At 39.1% G+C, this 21,280-nt stretch overlaps 1 protein-coding gene across 1 annotated transcript in view; it reads left to right on the forward strand.

Annotated features, from left to right (window-relative positions):
- The window catches only part of Dnah7 (dynein axonemal heavy chain 7), a 259,409-nt gene that overhangs the window by 189,105 nt on the left and 49,024 nt on the right, over positions 1-21,280 (forward strand). The window contains exons 49-51 of the mRNA XM_045148328.1: positions 7,797-7,987; positions 15,020-15,153; positions 15,838-16,173. Coding sequence (XP_045004263.1) covers positions 7,797-7,987; positions 15,020-15,153; positions 15,838-16,173 — 661 coding nt within the window. The remainder of the gene's footprint in view (positions 1-7,796; positions 7,988-15,019; positions 15,154-15,837; positions 16,174-21,280) is intronic.

Consider the following 21,280-nt stretch of genomic DNA (forward strand, 5'->3'; position numbering starts at 1 on the left):
GGCTTAGTAGTTTAATGCATTTATTTGCAAACCCTGCAGGCCCAGATTCCATTCTCTAGTACCCGTGTAGAGCCAGATGAACAGAGTGGCACATGCATCTCGAGTTTGTTTACCGTGGCAGGAGGCCCAGGAGTGCCCATTCCATTCTCTCCCTTTCTCTCTATCCCCTTGCAAATAAATGAATATTTTTGTAAAAATTATGATTGCGGAGTAGAGAGGCAGTAGGGTTATCTATTAGGCATTTTCTTTTTTTAATTTTTTTTAATTTTTATTTTATTTTATTTTTTTTTAATTTTTATTTGTTTATTTGAGTGCAACAGAGAGAAACAGGCAGATGGATAGAGAGAGAGAGAGAATGGGTGCTCAGGGCCTCCAGCCACTGCAAAGGAACTCCAGACACGTGCACGCCCTTGTGTATCTGGGTAACGTGGGTCCTGGGGAATCGAGTCTTGAACCGGGGCCCTTAGGCTTCACAGGCAAGCACCCAACCACTAAGCCATCTCTCCAGCCCGTCTATTAGGCATTTTTATCTATGTTACCAAACAATGCAAAAAAGTCTCATAATGTTTTAATTAAGTTCGTGGGTCTGTGTTAGTCTATACCTGTGAAGATCCTGGGCCACAAGTAAGCTGTGGTTGGACATGCTGATAGTGCTTCTCAAATCATGGATCCCAAGCAGGGAGAAAAGGAGAATCCAGTGGCTTTTCAGCAACACGATGGGTGAAACAGTGTGGGGGAGCACAGAGCCCATGAGGCTACCTAGCCAAGGAAGGATGAGGGCTGCCTCAGAGAGTCTGTAGTTTGTATGTGTACAAGTATAGAGAGAATGTATTTCCTACTTTGAGTGGTATCCATAAAAATTCAAAATCCAGTTGTAATTCTAACTACTTCATTTTATGAACAAGCGAAGTGTTAGAGAAAGCTACTTAAATGGCTTAGCCCACATTTCACAGCAACTTCAGGGGAGTGTTGAAAGGAGCCGACAACCTTGATTGTCACAAGCAAGATTTCTTCAGTCAAGTTAATGTACATTTTAGAATGAAGTACTTCTAAAGTGGCTAGTGATTTAGTTATCATAACTTCTAATGTTAATCATCAAAAAGAAGTGAAAATTTTCAATTTCAAAGAAAAAAATAGGCAGATTTTTAAGTTCTTTTCAAATCTAACCACCAAGTTAAAAAAAAAATCAGTTATGATACAGTTCTGAAAAGCAGTTGAAGACTCTTTCATTGAAGAAGTTATCTTTAGACATTGTCCTGTTCAGGGACAGTGGCTTTTTATCCTTCATCCTTCATAGGAAGCCTGGGCTGAGAAGGCAAAGGCATATACCCACTTTGTCTTCCTGCCCCTACTTCAACCAAAGCCAGGCCTTCTTTTTTATATTGAGTGTTAAAATAAGATCCTCTGTGGAGAAAAAAAAAAAAGTGCTCTTTTGCTTAAAATGTTTGACAGCCAATGTTCTAGAAAATAAAGGTGCACCTGTATTAGCTATCCCAATCCATAATATATGTAAAGGGTGCTAATCAAATCTGTATAGGTCATCAAATGATTTTACACTAAATCTATGGAAAAAAATCTTTGTATTAGGAAAAAATGTATCATATCTGAACATTACTTATTTTTCTATTGTAACTGTCAGTATTTTATTTCCATTTCCCATTGTGTATAGCAAATCAAGGATCCAAGCTATTGTTTAATGCTTCTTTGATTTGCTTATCTATTGATTCCAGTAATAAACATCATTTTACAACTACGATGACCCAGGCACTGTAGCAGGCACTGCCAACACAACATGAACAAGACAGATTTGGTCTCTGCTTTTACACAACCTGTGCTTTAAAGCGGAAGATAAGAATGCTGGATAGTTAAACATAGGAAAGAACAGTACAGTAGGCTTGGCAACATGACATTGTTTCACATGTTATCTGTCCTGTTCTCATTCATCCATCTAGTGAGGGCTTGAAAATTTCATATTTCAAGATGCACTTTAAATACTCATTATGGTTTGGTTATCAAATGTCCCTTAAAGCTCATGTGTTAAAAGCTTGGTCCTTAGCTGATGTTGATTGTACAAGATTAGAGTGATAAATGTAGAAGAAGAGGGAATAATGTGTGGGATGGTGACACAAAAATATGATCTCAGGGCTGGAGAAATGGCTTAGCGGTTAAGTGCTTGCCTGTGAAGCCTAAGGACCTCGGTTCGAGGCTCAGTTCCCCAGGTCCCACATTAGCCAGATGCACAAGGGGGCGCATGCATCTGGAGTTCGTTTGCAGAGGCTGGAAGCCCTGGCGCGCCATTCTCTCTCTCTCCCTCTATCTGTCTTTCTCTCTGTGTCTGTCGCTCTCAAATAAATAAATAAAAAATATGATCTCAGACAGTTTACAACTGAGTGACCTCACAGGGTGAACTCTGAGAGGATAAACACACAGCTGAAAGGGGAGCTCGGCTTTTATTAGAGAAGCACATCTTTTCTCTCAAGGTTACAGGTTATAGGTTCAAAGTTCAAGTAGTAGGTAACCAATTAAGGAACTTACAGAGAGCACATCTCAAGATTGCTTATAAAAGCCTAATCATCCAAGAGTTGAAACATGAGAGTATGGACTTACCCTATATAAAGAGAAGGCAGGGAGGAATTAGAAAAGAATTTTTCCAATTCTATGGGCAGAGGTGGCAGAGAAGAAAATATGGCTGACATGTCAGCCTTTTTTTTTTTTTTTTTTTTTTTAAAGAAGAGAACAGCAGAGAACATGTGGAGATGGCATATATTGTTAATGAAATGTATCTACTGGTGTGGATTAGCACTCTGCCAGGAAGGCAGGTGTGGAGTGAGTTAAAAGTTAAACTTTGAATATCAACAGGTAATATTGAGAGACAAAATTTTTTTAAATTTTCTCAATTTTTATTAACATTTTCCATGATTATAAAAAGTATCCCATGGTAATACCCCCCCTACTTTCCCCTTTGAAATTCCATTCTCCATCATATCCCCTCCCCATCTCAATCAGTCTCTCTTTTATTTTGATGTCATGGTCTTTTCCTCCTTTTATGATAGTCTTGTGCAGGTAGTGTCAGGCACTATGGAGTCATGGGTATCCAGGCCATTTTATGTCTGGAAGGAGCATGTTGTAAGGAGTCCTACCTTTCCTTTGGCTCTTTCATTCTTTCCGCCTCCTCTTCAGCATTAGACCCTGAGCCTTGGAGGGTGTGATTGAGATGTTACTCAGTACTCCAGTCACTTCTTTCCAGCACTATGACACCTTCTCAGTCATCCCAGAGTCACTGCCATCTGAAAAGAGAAGATTCTCTACCCAAAGTGAGAGTAGCATTAATATAAAGGTATAAATATTAAGATAAATGCTTACTGGGCAGTTTGATAAGCATAGTATATATATACATTTTTCCAGACATCAGCAGATGTTACACCCCTAGGGCTCATGACTACCTCCGTTTTAAGTTTTTAGTATCAGGTATGTGTTTCCCCCCATGGAGCAGGCCTCCAGTCCAATTGGAGGGCAGTTGGTTTCCACCATGACAGATGTGCCACTATTGCACCCGTTGGCTCATTTGGGATGGCTGGCCAATTATAAGGCTTGCAATGTCCACTGTTGAATATCTGCATTGGTGGTATCTCTTTCTCCCATTGAACTACACGTAGAATGGCTTCTTCCAGCTTTCTGTCAGCTGGTCTACATGGAGGAGGTTATCAGCTCCGTTCCAACAGGGTTTCTCAGTGGTCTAGCAGCCCAAGTATGTGAAGTCTTCAGCAATAGGATCTTACCATCTATTCCTGGTGGGAAACCAAGGGCCTCAGCAATGGCCTATAATGTTTTGGGGGTATCAGGGACCTCCCTGGCCAACAACTCACTGGAAGGTATCCCATCCCTGGCACTGAAAATTTTCTAATAACAATCTATGGCTCCTGTGTTCCATTGTCCAAGAAAGTAGGTTTCCATATGACTTATTTATATCCTCTTAGATTTTGATTAGCCCTCCCTCCACTTTTCCTTACTCAATCTCTTCCCATGACCTCACTTAGACCTTTTCACCCCCATTTATCTGTTCTTCTACAGACAAAATTTTATTAATGATTACTGATAGGTTATGAACTTAATGGAGTATTGGAAGAAGGAGGCTTGCTGGAGAAAGTATGTCACTACGGGCATGCCTTTGTGTCTTGTTTCTGGCCCCTTCCTCTTGCTGTTTCTGCTCTGGTTACCATGAGGTGAGCAGTTTTCCTCTGTACTCTCCCTACCATAATTATATATATATATATATATATATATATATATATATATATATATGCCATAATTATATATATGATATATATATAATATATAATATATTAACATATATATATATTAATTACTCTCCCTGCCATAATTATATACATATATATATATATATATATATGCCATAATTTTATATATATATATTGAGGTCATGTCTTACTCTAGCTCAGGCTGACCTGGAATTCACTCTGTAGTCTCAGGGTGGCCTTGAACTCAGGTGGTCCTCCTACCTCTGCCTCCTGAGAGCTGGGATTAACGGTGTGCACCACCATGCCCGGCAATAATATATTTTTCCACAGGCCTATAGTGATGGGGCCAAACTATGAACTAAATAAACTTAATCCTTCCTCCTTTCAGTTGTTTATTTCTCAGGTACTTTTCTTCACAGTGATGGAAGGCATACATCTACATCCTAACCTGTGTTGTGTTTGGAAATAGCCATCTGAGTATGGTTAGGTTTTTGTCAAATGACTGTGTTCTGGCCAAAAGATACAAGTAGAAATGCCATCTGTGACTCTCAGTAAATATATCCTTAAAGGACATTTAATTTTTTTTTTCTGAAGTGCAGAATGTGAATGTGGCTTGAAACACCATACTGGCCAAAGAGATCATGGCTACATTTAGGCAGTAGTGAAGCAGCAAGGCAATGGAACTTGGATTCACACAGTGTAGACACCCTGTTCTTCCAGCCTTCCAAGTCCTACTGGAGGGTCCTTTCACATGAAACATAAGTTCCCTTTTGTTAGCATTGCTATAGATTTAGGCTTTTTTTTTTATTTGTTTATTTATTTGCAAGGAGAAAGAGAATGGGAGTGCCAGGGCCTCCACCCCCTGCAAGCAAACTCCACACAATGCACCACTTTGTCCATCTGGCTTTACATGGATATTGGGGAATTGAACCTAGGTTGTTAAGCTTTGCAGGCGAGTGTTTTAACTGCTGAGCCATATCTCCAGCACAATAGGTTGGGGCTTTATGATATAACTGAATCTAATTATAAATTATGGGCTGGAGAGATAGCTTAGTGGCTAAGCGCTTGCCTGTGAAGCCTAAGGACCCCAGTTCAAGACTCAATTCCCCAGGGCCCATGTTAGCCAGATGCACAAGGGGGTGCATGTCTGGAGTTGGTTTGCAGTGGCTGGAGGCCCTGGCGCACCCATTCTCTCTCTTTATTTGCCTCTTTCTCTCTGTCTGTTGCTCTCAAATAAATAAATAAAAATAAACAAAAAATTAATTACAAATTACATGCCCTGTAGTGGAAAACATATACCAATATATTAATTTACAGTTTCCAGAAGAAAAAAATTATATATTTAGTAAAACACCAGCTAAAATACCCAGCCCAAAATTTATACTTTAGCAATATTTTTCTAAGTATCAAATTGTAACATTCTTCACAAATATAATATTTAACATTGGTGCTGGTTTCAGTTTTATGTGCCTGTTTCAGCTGCAAGCCTGTATCATGATAGTCCATGGCAATGACAAAACTTTGTGGTGATTATCCATGGTGATGAGAAACTGTATGGTAATAAGGAAACTATAGTGGTGACAGTCCAGGGTGATGAGGAAACAGAGTCAACATGATGTTCCGCATTTGCTTACACAGTAACATGTTTTAAAAAAAAAGGTTAAAAAATTTTCATTGGGTCTGAAAGCTCTACAGCTTTTCAGGGAAATAATTTAAGATGTCCATTTCATTCCTAAGACTTCAGTCTGATAAGTAATCAGAAATGAATACAAAGATTTTATTCAAAGAGATGCTTACTGTAGCATTATTAATAATGCAACATAAATAGAAAATTAACATATTTGATATATTATGATGGTTCATATTTTATTTAACCAAGAAAAATAATAATCTTATTTGAGCAGAAAATGAAAATGACTATAAAATCATCTGACATGTCTCTTTTGGCCAAGATCCAAATAGTGGTGGAAACTGATAAGAGAGTTTCAGGAATTAATTTAGCCAGGTGTTACCTATGAAAGAGAAGAGCATGTCTGCATTTGCAGTGCAAATGTCTGTCATCCACTACCTTGATTCCTTCTTTCCAATCTAAATTATGCACCCAGCCCTGTGAGATTGCCCTGTTTGGCTATGAGTACCAAAAACGAAACCTTTAACTTAGCAAATTGGATGCATTGGCAGCCAGTGATTTTTTTTTTTTTTTTTTTTTACCCCTGAATCCTTTCTAGAATGTCATGAGAAGAAAATACTCTGAAAGTTTTGTATAGAGTGCTACTTACTGCTTAGAGCAGAAAACATCCAAATATAGTAGGATTAATAGTAGAGCAATGGTTAAAAATGAGAAAATTAGAACTATGTTTCCATAGTATAGGAAACAGTTATTGTTATGCCAAGCAAAATAATTAGGGCATAAAATTCAATATTTATTTAACCTCAGTTAAGTATGGACAAAAAGTGGATAAAAATATTAAAGGGGAGCTGGCTCAATGGTTAAAAGTGCTGGCTTAGGGCTGGAGAGATGGCTTAGCAGTTAAGCGCTCGCCTGTGAAGACTAAGGACCCCGTTCGAGGCTCAATTCCCCAGGACCCACATTAGCCAGATGCACAAGGGGGCACACGTCTGGAGTTTTGCAGTGGCTGGAGGCCCTGGCATCATATCCATTTTCTCTCTCTCTCTCTCTCTCTCTCTCTCTCTCTCTCTCTCTCTCTCTCCCTCCCTCCCTCCCTCCCTCCCTCCCTCTCTCCCTCCCTCCCTCCCTTCCTCCCTCTCTTTCTCTGTCTCTCTGTTGCTCTCAAATCAATAAACAAAAAAAAATTTTTTTTTAAAGTGCTGGCTTACAAAGCCTGACAACCAGGGTTCTCTTCCCTATTACCCATGTAAAACCACATGTCCAAAGTGACACATGCATCTGGAGTTTGTTTGTAGGGGCAGGAGGTCCTGGTGTGCCCTACTCACTCACTCCCTTAAATGATACAATATTTTTTTTTAATAACTGAAGGGAAAATTATTCAATAAATAATTTTTCTATATAAAATTTTGTTTCATTTTCTATCAGCCTACCTATGGCATGAATTAATTGCATAAACTGTTTAGTGGAAGAGAGAAAAGTAAAAAGAAAATTTGATGAGAAGTAGTTATACTTTCCTATATTTTCCAGATGTTCTAGACAATGTGTGAGGTGTTTTTATAATAAAAGATGCAGTGATTTCTTGTAACCAGCACAGTGGATAGATGTTTTCTCTGGTGTCACACTGCCATAGTGTTGGGTATAGAGAGAACCCCAGGCCAGATGGAGACACCAAATGAAGCTGGTTGGCTATGGGGTGTGGAAGCAGATGGTGACCAGGTAAACCCAGCCACTGAACCCGCCCCATGGTCTTACAGTTATCCTACAGCATCATTTCCTAGAGAAGACAAAAAATAATTTTATAGATAACTAGGAACAGAAGCAGTTTAGAAAGCTAAAAGAACACAAGAATTGAATGTTTATAGCCAATATTTAAAATAAAATGGGATCTTCTTCTGAATTTACCCCAGTGTTGCTAGAAAATGTTGGAGAAGAGCTGGATCCGATTTTGGAACCTCTCCTACTGAAACAGACCTTTAAGCAGGGAGGGAGCATTTGCATTCGGCTTGGAGACTCCACAATTGAATACGCGCCTGATTTCCGCTTCTACATTACAACCAAGCTGAGAAACCCGCACTATCTTCCTGAAACGTCAGTGAAGGCCAGTATTGGAAACAAACGTTTCTTTATCAGAGTTTGTTTGCTATGGGGAAACACTTACTATGTCAGTGAAGGCCAGTACTGTAAATGAACATTTCTTTTATGAGTTTACAATCACTTACTGTTTTCTTCTCAGCCTTCCCAAGAAAATTGGAATCAGTTCTTTTTTTTTTTTTTTTTTTTTTTTTTTTAATGCACATGTTGTCTGTGCCTGTGAGTAAGAAAGGAGTTTTCATTGTGCTATGAGGAAAAATCATCAGAATCTGTGTTCAACAGTGGATATGATTCTTGGATTTTTTATTGTTAAAAATAGATGCCAGGTAGTTACATCCTTTGTAATAAGTGGTAGGTAATATGCTAACTATTGGAATTGACATTCAACAATAGAACTGCTACTTGCTCAGACTAAGGCAGCTGCTCTCTGACTGTGTATAATTACTAAAAGGAACTGTTTTCCACCACAGTTCTTTTAAGATACTAAAAAATTCTTTAAAGTTTTATTCAGTGACAGAAATGACTAGAAAGGCTGATGCGTAGCAGTGCTCTTGAGGACTGGTGTCCACACTTACTCTGCTTGTGATTCCCACTTCTTAACCCTGGTTGGCACTCAGTGATGTTTGTAAGGTGAGTGAGTGAGTGAGTCAGTAAGGGGTGGCTTTCATTTACACAATCACTCATAAAAGAACATGATGGATTTTAAAAGTTGTATATGCAGACGAGATTTATCCAGTGCTTTCAAATATTCTCCTTTTTTTTGAAATATTTATTTTCTATTTATTTATTTGAGAAAGAGGGAAAGACATAGAGAGAGAGAGAGAGAAAAGCCTCTATCTACTACAAATGAACTCCAGACTCACATTCCACCATGTGCATCTGCCTTGCGGGGGTCCTAGAGAATTGAATCTGGGACTTTGGCTTTGCAGGCAAGTACTTTAACTACCAAGCAATCTCTCCAGCCCTACCGGAAATATTTAAATTAACACAGGCTTCTCTGCACAGAGACTGAGGATAGCATAAGGTGGTGCAATTCATGTCCTCCGTGATGAATAGACATGGCACCTGTTCCCCAGAGGTTCACACTATGAGCACAGCAGTGTGTTTGTAGTGACAGTATGGTATGGACAGGAAGAAGAGAGGAACTGCCATGAGCTGACATGGAGAATGAACATGAATGATGCCAGGAGGCTGGGTTGACCCTGAGCATAATTTTAAAAGCCGAATGGAAATACTGTAGCCACTCTGCTTACTTAGCTAAAATATAGTAGTATGTTATTTAAAAATACATATCATCTACTTACCTATTAGGAAGGAGACTAGTGTAGTTAAGAACATGGATTTCAATTGCTGCTCTGTCAGTCACCAGGTATGTAATTGGAGGCATATCATTTCATCTCTCTCTGCTCAGTTCCTTCCTCTATAAATGCTAATAATAAAAGTCTGTGAGTTGTCCAGTGATCTGAAGACCAAGGAAATTAATCTATGTGAAATGCTTAGAATAAGGCCACTAGACTGTGCTTATGTAAGTGGCAATAATTACGATTATTATGTAACTTTTAAATATAAGAGAAAAAGAATGAAGCATAAGTGGAAATAATAAAATCCCAAAGTTCTGTTAGGACAATGTCTTACTAAATAGTATGGGAAACCTTTTTATTTACCGGTAAAGTGTGTGTGAGTATCACACACAACATAAACAGTTTTGTGTTCACTAATAACTGGTTTCACAAAGCCCTGCAGGGAAGGAAACTGCTCTATGATTCAAGACCACAGTCCTCACGGTAGGTCCCTGGAGTGTTTTACTGCTTCATTATTTTTAATTGCTGGGATTGATTAAACAGGGATTAGGAAACGTAGTGAGGCAGTTACTTGCTTTCATTTACAAATTAGAATACTTCCTTTGGATCTTACTTTTTAGGACCTTTTATATATTTTTTTGCTTTCGAAAGCACCCCAGAGAAAGGGTGCCATACTGCTACACTCCTTTTGTGTCTAAACGAAATTATGATGCCATGTTTGTATGACTTTAAATGGTTTATGAACAAGTAGCTAGATTTGCAAAATCTTGATTTCAAAAGATGCAACATTTACAAACCAGGAACCAGGAACGAATAGCTCCTCGTATCTAAATGAGCGAACGCATTTGCTGACACTGCCTGTGGCTTCTGGGTGGAAGCAAGCATAACTCAGTTTCTCGTGCCAACACGAACAATCTCTTCAAAGCTTTAATTGCAATATTTCATGAACAAATGCCAAAGCAATAGAGAATTGTATATCATCTATTGAGTGTTCCAAATTGCTCAGTTTCAAGAATTGCTAATTATCTCAGCTAAACAGATGATTATGTCCATGTGATCTGTACTCAGTGGCATCTAAGGCCTGGAATGGAGCAAGTGAGGGAGAAGCATAACCCAGAGGACACTCAGCCCTGAGAGGGCACCAGGCCTTGGGTGGGAGAAGTCACTGTTAGGGGTCCCTCAAAAAGCTGCTTTGCTCTTACTGATCCCAAGTCGCAAAGTTTCTTATAAAAACATTACTGTGTTCCTGAAGAGGAAATATTCTCTTAGGAGGAAAGGCATGGAAACATGATGACTCCCACCCAGGGGCAGAGCTGGGAATGCTTGCATGAAAAGACAAAAGGCTGAAAATTGAGCACGCCAGCACCAGTGACAGTTTGGAAGACAGGAAAACCTCTGGGCCATAATGATGCCAGCAAGTGACAAACAGGCAAACATGCTCAAGAAGTTGAAGTTTCAAAACGCAACATTTTAATCTTTTAAAGAATAAAATTAAAATTTTTTAAAATCATTTTTATTTTTAAACACAGCTGTTTCATCTTGATTTATTTTTAGCATAGAAGCCCTTCTCCCTGGGTTCCACCTACACGCTCTCCAGGGGCAGCCTGCTTTCCACACCCTCGCTGCCTTCCTGGGCTGTTGTCTCCCCTGGAGCCATCCTTCAGCCCTGGCTACACATTCAAACCACCTCACAAAGGCCAGGCCCACTCCAGTGACACTGTGCAGATGGCATCTGGACATTACTCCTGGTTTCCAAATCCTGCAGGAAACTCCAAAACCAATCAAGATGGAAACAGTCAGACCTACAACGTGGTGTTGGTTTCTTCCCTTGACTAACTGCTAAACACCTGGGAAGTCTTAGCTCTGCCTTCCTGTTCTTGGAGAAAATCTGGTAGACTTCGTGGCCTGGATTAGATGCCCTTATTCTACTCTTGTTTCCCGTGGTTAGTGTCCCTGTCACGTTGGATGTTGTTAAGTATTTCTGTTTATCCAACTAAACAAAAGCTCATTAAGAGCACAGACCACAGAGTTCCTTTCCCTAGCATACAGCCCGACACACTGTTATTTTATTTGAAGTGTCTCAGGAAATAATTATCACCTGCCTAAAATATTAAAAACTGGAAGTAATCCGAAGTGACTCCATGTAAAGGGACAATTGATTTTCAGATTGTTATTCAGTTAAGCTGTGGGGCACATTACTGTGAGCCAGACAAGACAGCCCAGAAGTCAATAGGAGACGATTACTGTGTTGAGCTAAGTTCACTGAGGTGAGAAGACCCGTGATTACATCCACTGTGGTGGGTGTTGCAGGAGTTTGGACCACTTGGCTAATGAAGGGCAGGTCTGGTGGACTGCAAGGGTAAGGATGTGCCAAAGAGCAAACACTGAAGTGCGGGGAGGCATTTCACAGTCGTTTGTGGGATTCCACACCACTTTACAGAGTAGATGGGGGAAAAGCACAAGAAAGGGAGGAGTGCAATGCTGAAGACATGGTCAGGTCCTAACGGAAGACATGTTGGCAGCAGACTGCCAAATGTATGGGCAGCAGTAAGGAGACTGTTTCAAAGGGAGCCAGGTTCCAGGAAGTGTTAATTGGTTTATGCATTCATTGGTGACTAGAGCAGAGAAAGAAGCAGATTGTAGAGGGTTGAATGCTGAAATGAGGGGGGGGCAGAAAGCATATGTAAACTGTGTATTCTACAAATACAGCATAAAGACAGACTATTTACATACAGAAATATACATAGAGACACACAAAAGAGAGAGAGAAAGAGAAACATATAAAGACAATTAACAACCTGGATGGCGCAGGAGGCCCTGGCACGCCCATCCTCTCCCTCTCTCTCCCTCTTTCCCTATCAAACAAATAAATAAATAAAAATAAAATATATTTTAAAAAGTAAATTATTTAGTGCATGTGGTGGTTTGATTCAGGTGTCCCCCATAAACTTAGGTGTTCTGAATGCTAGGTTCCCAGCTGATGGATATTTGGGAATTAATGCCTCCTGGAGGGAGTGTATTGTTGGGGGCGGGCTTACGGGCTTTATAGCCAGTTTCCCCTTGCCAGTGTTTGGCACACCCTCCTGTTGCTGTGGTCCATCTTCTGTTGGCCAGGGGGTGATGTCCACCTCTGCTCATGCCATCGTTTTCCCCTGCCATCGTGGAGCTTCCCCTCGAGCCTGTAAGCCAAATAAATCTCTTTTTCCCAGAAGCTGCTCTTGGTTGGGTGATTTCTAACAGCAATGTGAACCTGACTGCAACAGTAAAGTGGTACCAGGAGTGGGGTTGCTGCTAGACACCCGACTGTGTGGCTTTGGTCTTTTGGAGCTGATTTTCAAGAGGAATGTGGGAGGATTTGAAACCTTGGCCTAAGAGATGCTTTGCAGTGCTGTAAGTACAGCTTGATGGACTATTCTGGTCTGAGCTGCAAGACCTGAATGCAATAAGAACTATGGACTGTGAGGTTTGGCTTATGAGGGTGAGAAAGAGCTTTGCTTGAACTGGGCTAGCAGTTTGTGTGAGAAGCTTGCTCTTATGCCCATGTCCTGAGAAGTTGTGCAGGGTTGCTTTGCATAGAAATGAACTGGTGTGAGCAGAAGAATATGGCACAGAAAAAAAAGAAATCTTTGGGTGAACTGTTGCCCGTTCAGCTGCAACTGAGAAATTACAACCTTTGAGACTCGGCTAGCTGACCTGCGCTGGGGCAACAAGAAGAATGTAGACTTTTTTGAAGAGATCTGGGTGCTCAAGGAGTGTCCTGTTCTTCAAAGTCTGCTTTATTCCCCCCTGGATTAACAAATTGGCACCCTACCTTGTATCGTGGAGTATAAGAAATGCTGGAAAGAGGGTCACTGAGTTTGCAACATAGTCTTGTGTTTGGGAAATGGCTATGGGCAGTGTGAAGCAGGTTTTCTGGTTGCCTGCATAGAGACCCCATGGGGCCATGAGGATGAACCATGGCTTGCAGTGGAGACCCAGTGGAGATGCCGGGACCATGAGATGGCTGCCGAGGAACTGCCGGCCCTGATGAAGATTCCCAGGACTGTGAGTAGCCTAGCTGGAGGGGCGGAATTGGAATGCCAGAGACTTGTTGCTGGTTAGAATTATTGGACTTGAAGATGTGTCACTGGCTAGAGTTGCTGGACTTGAAGTTACAGAGTTTGATGTTTGCCCTGGTTGTTTTAAATCTTGTATTGGTTGAATGTTTCTTTGCTATGCCTAATGCCATCTATTGCAGTGTGAATATTCTGTGCCACTATGGGTTTTTTTGAGGTTATATTTTGGTATTATGGCTCAGTTAAAAGATCTTGAACTATGGGGATGTATGAACATCATTGGGATTGATAAAAAACTATGGGGACTTTTAAAGTCAGACTGAATGCATTATATTTTACATCATGTATGGATATCAGTTTATGGGGGCCAGGGGTGGAATGTGGTGGTTTGATTCAGGTGTCCCCCATAAACTTAGGTGTTCTGAATGCTAGGTTCCCAGCTGATGGATATTTGGGAATTAATGCCTCCTGGAGGGAGTGTATTGTTGGGGGCGGGCTTATGGGCTTTATAGCCAGTTTCCCCATGCCAGTGTTTGGCACACTCTCCTGTTGCTGTGGTCCATCTTCTGTTGGCCAGAGGGTGATGTCTACCCTCTGCTCATGCCATCGTTTTCCCCTGCCATCGTGGAGCTTCCCCTCGAGCCTGTAAGCCAAATAAATCTCTTTTTCCCAGAAGCTGCTCTTGGTTGGGTGATTTCTACCAGCAATGCGAACCGGACTGCAACAGTGCACAATCATGGCTCATTGCCGTATTGTAAAAATACTTTATTCATGACAAGTAATTGCAGTGTTACTTTTTTTCTCTTCTTTTGTATTACAAGATTTTTACTTTTGACACCATGAGGATCCTTAAAATGTAAATCAGTTAATCTGGCCAATATGAAGTATTGCCTCCAGCCTGGTTCTAATTGAGTTCAGCATTAAAAGGTTGTTAGAGAGCCGGGCGTGGTGGCGCACACCTTTAATCCCAGCACTCGGGAGGCAGAGGTAGTAGGATCGCCGAGAGTTCGAGGCCACCCTGAGACTACATAGTGAATTCCAGGTCAGCCGGAGCCAGAGTGAGACCCTACCTCAAAAAAACAAACAAAAAAAAAAAAAAAAAAACACAAAAAAAAAAAAAAAAAAGGTTGTTAGAAAATGGATTTGAGCCAGGCATGGTAGCGCACGCCTTTAATCCCAGCACTCGGGAGGCAGAGGTAAGAGGATCACCATGAGTTCGAGGCCACCCTGAGACTCCATAGTGAATTCCAGGTCAGCCTGGGCTAGGGTGAGACCCTACCTTGAAAAACCAAAAAGAAAAAGAAAAAAAAAAAAAAAAAAGAAAGAAAAGAAAAGAAAAGAAAAAGGATTTGAATTGAGAATAATGAGTTTAAGAGAATAATGCAAATAAATAAATAAATCCTTTGATATATTACATTTCTGACTATGACAAACTTTTGTGGGATTATGCAGACCTGTCTATATTTTTGATTATAGTCTATGAGTTAAACTTGAATATATATTCATATATACATATATATAATTCATATATAAATATGTATTCATATATATTGTTCATATATAAAAATATATATATACTGCCATAAATGGAATCAATTTTATGGTCAGAACCTGAGATTTATAAGGAGAGATTTTCTTACTGGAAACAACAGTGCATTTAAAAATCGATTCTTTCATTTATAGGTAACATTATTAAACTTCATGATTACGTCAGAGGGGATGCAAGATCAGCTTCTGGGGATTGTGGTAGCACGAGAAAGGCCGGACCTTGAAGAAGAAAAGCAAGCCTTGATTCTACAAGGAGCAGAAAACAAAAGGTTTTAAACATCATAAAACACGAGTTATCATTTGGTTTGAGGTCACAATGTGAATTCAAGTACATTTTAAAGATCCATTCTGTTAGATATAATGCATCTACAGGATGGAGCATTTTTTTAAAAGGGGGGGGGCTACAGAGAGTGTGCATTGATTAGGAAATTATATAACTGAGTGCATATCTACACGCACCTTCCTACACAAGAAGCACTGGAAGGCTTGCTCCTTAAGTCACAGCTAAATGCATTTTCAATCTGTCAGCCAAGTTTCTGCACAAAAGTCAGTGCTCACGGTGCCACTGAGGCTGTTGTTCCGCCGGAGTGCAGTGTGTCCTGGGCAGAAAGGATAACACACTATAAAGGCATGTGAAAATCAAAACCTGAACGGGGAGCTACGGTCTGTTCACTCTCAGCAGAGACACTCGATGGTGGAGTAGATTGGCTTGGTGTATTTTTCTCTAGGAGCCACATAAATGATAATTACACAGGGAACTAGAACAAGGAGGCTCCTCCTGTGACATTTTGCAAGAGAAGAAATTAATTATACAACATCCTTGTCACAGATATTTGCCACAAATGATCCATTTCTTTGGGCTATAAGCTCTTTGTTTCTTATGAAAGAATGCATGTGTGAATTGATTATAAACCATTTCTTTTCCTTCTAAGACAAAACCTGTTTTATTCCAGGCAGTTAAAAGAAATAGAAGATAAGATTTTGGAAGTCCTTTCATCTTCAGAAGGCAATATATTAGAAGATGAAACTGCTATTAAGATATTATCTTCCTCCAAGGCTTTGGCTAATGAGATTTCTCAAAAGCAGGAAGTAGCCGAGGAGACAGAGAAAAAGATTGATACTACCCGCATGGGTTACCGGCCTATTGCCGTCCACTCCTCCATTCTGTTTTTCTCTATTGCTGACTTAGCCAACATTGAACCCATGTACCAGTATTCACTGACCTGGTTCATTAACCTTTTCATCCTGTCCATTGAAAACTCGGAGAAATCAGAGGTCTTACCAAAAAGGTATGTAAAGGGAACACTAAGTAATACTACAGTATTTCTGTGGCTGGCATTGTTATTTCAGAATGATGCCATTCAGCCACTTACCTAAAATGAAGTTGAGTCTTCATTTTACCAGAAATAAATGGAGAGTTGGAAATTGCATAGATGCATCTAAGTTTAGTCTGTGAAGAAACTTTTTACATAGATATAGGATTATAACATAATTCTATAAGAAAGAAACATTTGCTGGGTGTAGTGGCACACGCCTTTAATCCCACCACTAGGGAGGCAGAGGTAGGAGGATCACTGTAAATTCGAGGCCTCCCTGAGACTGCATACTGAATTCCAGGTCAGCCTGTGCTAGAGTGAGACACTATCTTGAAAAACAAAACAAACAAACAAACAAAAAGATCCTCTGGTAAACCCTCCTGTCTCTACCTTTACCCCCAACTCTCAGTCGGGGTGCTAAGATTACAGGAATCTACCAGGGGTTTTTAGTATGAAAAGGGAACTTAAGTACTCAGGTTTAAGTGGAGAGTACTTTATCCTCTGAACCATCTCCCCAGTCTCTGGCTTTTGTTGTTAGTAGGGTGTAATATGAAATTATCTTTTGAACAAATAAAAATAGTAATTGTAATTTTTACCCTTGATCATCATGTATGTAGATAAATTCTCTAGTAATCATGCCCAAAAAGGAAACTCAGTTGGATAGTTAACATTCAGAATTAAAAATTATTTTTTAAGAAATTCTGTAATTACAGTAAAGACATGAAATTTTGAGTATTCTTGTTGGTATCACTCATGATTCTTCAAATTTGACTGTTAGTAACAGTGTATCTTTGGGACTTTGACAAAAAAAAAAAAAACAGTTACACACTGTGAGAAAGAGAAGAATGAGGGCGTATTTCTTGAGACGAAATGCATGATGATTGGATTTAAAGTTTATTTGGAGATGATGGTACTTGAAACTGTTTAGTTTATTTCTCTATTTCTTCCAGTTCCTGAAGTTTTCAATTTAGTAAGGATTACTAAAACGAACAAAGTTTTAGGTGATCAGTACTTTAAATGGTCCCAGCTGTTTGCATTATTTAGTTAAATATTCAAGTCTGTTTTCCATACTAGATGCCAAGTGATGAAACAGGATTTTTAAATTTTTATTTTTATTAGATATGGACATACTTATTATGCAAACAACACAGGTTGGTACCATTCTTTCCCTCATTCCTGCCCAAGACAGGATTTTTATTAGAAAAGTTTCTAGCATTTACTACAGTGCTAACAACATTATAGCCATATAGTAATTTTTACTGCAGCTCTTAATTTTGACTTTGGTTAAAGTAATATTATCCTATGACTAATTTAAAATCCAGTTACAGGCAATTACAAGAGCCTACAGAAGAAAATTTACTTGGCCTGCCATTTAAATACCTATTTTTGTATAAGATTTAAAAATTATAGCAATTCTATGCTTTAAACATAACTCTTTTGTCTTTTATTTTCTATTGTTATACCAAAGTAGCATGGTTTCTTCATACTTGTAATAAAGCCCTCAAGATAAAACAAAATCATTTTTGCCCAGATGTGAAATTTGGATAAAATATAGAAAACAAATAAGACTTTTTGGTTAGAGTTAAAATCCTTTAACTGAGAAACAATAAGAAATACATGTGTGGCTATTGTGAGGTATATTTCTGAATCCAAAGACTAGAGAAGTGTACTTACTGAACTTATTAGTATGCCTACAGGAATGTGCTGAAATCAAAAGGTTTTTCTAATAAATTTTCGTAAGTGAGCACACCTGTGTAATTAGCTCCCAGCTCAAGAAACAGAACATTACCTGAATGCCAGAGACCTCCTCTTGTCCCCTTCTAGTCACCGGCTTCCCTCCCCAAGATGCCTATTTTCCTAGCTTGCAACACCATAGCTTCGTTTTGTCAGCTTAAGAACCTCATTGAAGTGGAATCACTGTGTGTGCTCTTCCGGGTCTGGCATTTTGTGCTCAACATTATGTTAGTGAAATTTATGCATATGGTTTTGTATAATGCACTGTTTTGTTCACTTTCATTGTTAAGTAGTTCTCCATTGTGTGACTATTGTAGGGGAAAGATAATTAAAGTCTAAATCTTTTCCCAACCCAGCCATCCTCTCCAGAAAGGCAGTGGAGAAAGGAAGCAGTTTTATTACTGACAAAACATGAAGCCAGAATGTGCTAGGCATCGCAGGCGATCTGCAAAGATATTGCACAAACAGAAAAGACTCCCACAACCACTTCCATAGCCAAGCATAAAGCCACACGTAGTTCCTCCTAACTCTGGCTGCTCTTTTAGGAGACCATCTGTGTTAGTAAGTTAACTATCTGGAGGAAGAACAAACTTTTCACACCTGTATACGAAGAGGAAATTTTGCATCTGAAAGCAAGGATCCAGCTGAACTTAGACTTCTGCCCTTCCACAGTTGCAACTGGGGAGCCCACCTCCCTTGATGACATTTCAAAGAGATGGCTTCCAAGACCTTCTCAAAGACATGCGTGGGTCTTAAAGCAAGGTCTGGGCAGTTCTTCAAAGAATTTTTTAAAGTACACATTTCAAAGGGAGAGAGATACTTGTAATTTTAGGTAACTTAAGAAAAAGAAGGGAAGAGGGATCTCTCCTATTTTTAACAGAAGAATTAAGCCCCTTTAATTGTTGTTTGTCCTAACGCTATACCAGAAGGTATTTATCCATTCTACCTTTGAGGATATTTGTTTCCGATTTAGATTCGTGATGACTCTTCGCTGTCTTGAACATCCCTACATGTACTTACTGGGGCAGATGTATACTCATATAGGTGTCTACCCAGAGTATATGCTCCCTTGCCGTGCCAAGACTCTTGTAGCACATCTTGCTCTCACTGTTTGTTTGTTTGTTTGTTTGTTTGTTTGTTTGTTTGTTTGTTTGTTTCTTTCTTTCTTTCTTTCTTTCTTTCTTTCTTTCTTTCTTTCTTTCTTATTTTCACTATATGTTTCCAGTTTAAAAAGATATCTGCAGGCTGGAGGAGATAGTTCAATGGTTAAGGCTACTTGCTTGCAAAACCTGATAGCCTGAGCTCGATTCGCCAGTACCCATGTAAAGCCAGATGTGCAAAGTAGTGCATGAGTCTGGAGTTTGTAGTGGGATGCCGTGGCACACACACACTCACTCTCTCCAACTGTCTGTCTCTGTATCCCTTTCTCAAATAAATGAACAAATATTTTTTAATTAAAAAAAAACTATCTTCCAGAGGAAAAATTAAAGGGAGTATGAGTTCTCATAAGAATGATTCATTTCTCTCCCAGTTTTTGATGCATAAATGACAACTGTTGGACTTTGGCCAGTTGCTGGACTCAGCTATCTCCAAAGCATAAAAGTCACATGACTGTCAACAGTGACCTGTCTACCTAAAGTGGTTTAGAGTCTTAAGATTGCTCTAAAATCATCTCTCTTTTCTTTTTTTAAATTAGTTTTGTACTCAGTGTATATAGTCAAGTTGGTAGCACTTTTGTCCTCCTTCCTGTCCTTCCCCTCTTCAGGCACCCTCCTCGTTCAGCTGTGGGTAGGAGGCAATGTCTCTGTGTATCATGACCCAACATGTAGCTCTGACTCTTATTTTCTGTTTTTTTCTGATCTATTTATTTACTATTAGAGACAGAGACAGGGGCAGAGAAAGAGAATGAGACTGGGTGCACCAGGGCCTCTAGCCACTGCAAACGAACTCCAGATGCATGCACCACCATGTGCATCTGGCTTATGTGGGACCTGGAGAATCAGACCTGGGTCCTTAGGCTTCTCAGGAAAGTGCCTTAACTGCTAAGCCATCTCTCCAGCCCCTCATTTTCTTTTACTCAAGTATATAACTATGTTTGATTCTTCTTTATCTTCCAATTTTTAGCACTCCTAATTATTTAAATGTGACACCAAGAACACATTATATTATTACGACTGTGAATGATAATTGTTCAGTTGCCATATTTGCATTGGGAAATTTAATGCACTTGAACTTATGTATGTAGCAGATACTTAAATGTCCATAGCAAGAAAAAGCACACAAATACAAAGAAAATCTAGCCAGCATATACTTCTTTTATGGTGGCCATACTGAAATCTGTTTTTATCTACATGTGTATATACATGTAGATAGATAGATACATACATACCATTTTATGAATCTACTATAATTTTCATTTTATTAGACTTTTAGGTATTCTCCAGCTTTTGTGTTATGAATACTACTACAAAAACATAAATGTCTACACTATTAATTATTTCTTTATTACACATTCTCTTCCTGGAAGTTTATTCAAATACACAACTCCATCAGAAGAACATGAGTGGTCTCATATTACTTTGTCATGAATGAACATTGAATGATAACTATTAACCTTTTTACCACCAGAATGCATTCTTTAAAATATCATATTGTAATTTATATTTTACCACTAGTGAGATTAAACTTGAACTTCTAATAGGATTGATCATTAAACTGATTTTCCCTTTGTTCTTGTTACTTGCAGTAGGAAATTTGTGCACAACTTTAATTTTATTTGAGAAAGATCAAATCTGAATCACTTTTTATTAGTTATTCTACTATAGGTGAGACAAACTGCACACATGAATGGACCTATTAACATAACAATGGAAACAAGAATAGAATGCTCATTTTAAACCTTTTAAGAATCCAACTGTATATCAAGGATTATTTTCAAGGCTTTCTCTACCACACTTTCAGAGTTCTCAACTATTGATGTTACCATTCTTTCAACGGGAACGCTAGCAGGGGATAAGAGAGTTAAGGTGATAGGCAGGTAAGGAAAAAGAAAAGAAAAGAAATGGAGCTAAGATGAGTCATAGCCAATTATAGAATATGAAATAGCTAGTATCTTGCATATAAGCAGACATTTTTTCCTAAACACCAATATAATTTTTCTTAATGATAAACTATCTCTATTTTTTCTTCAGATAATTGATCTTCTTAGAAGGTTTGAGCCACTAATTCATGTTGGTCATTAGCTCTCTACAAATGTTTTCATAACACTCATAAATATATTTGTATACAATAGCAGCTAAGTGTTAACATAATATGTTAAACCAATATAATAATAATATATTTTAAA

This window comes from Jaculus jaculus, chromosome 4 (assembly GCF_020740685.1).
Source record: "Jaculus jaculus isolate mJacJac1 chromosome 4, mJacJac1.mat.Y.cur, whole genome shotgun sequence".
Classification (NCBI taxonomy): domain Eukaryota; kingdom Metazoa; phylum Chordata; class Mammalia; order Rodentia; family Dipodidae; genus Jaculus; species Jaculus jaculus.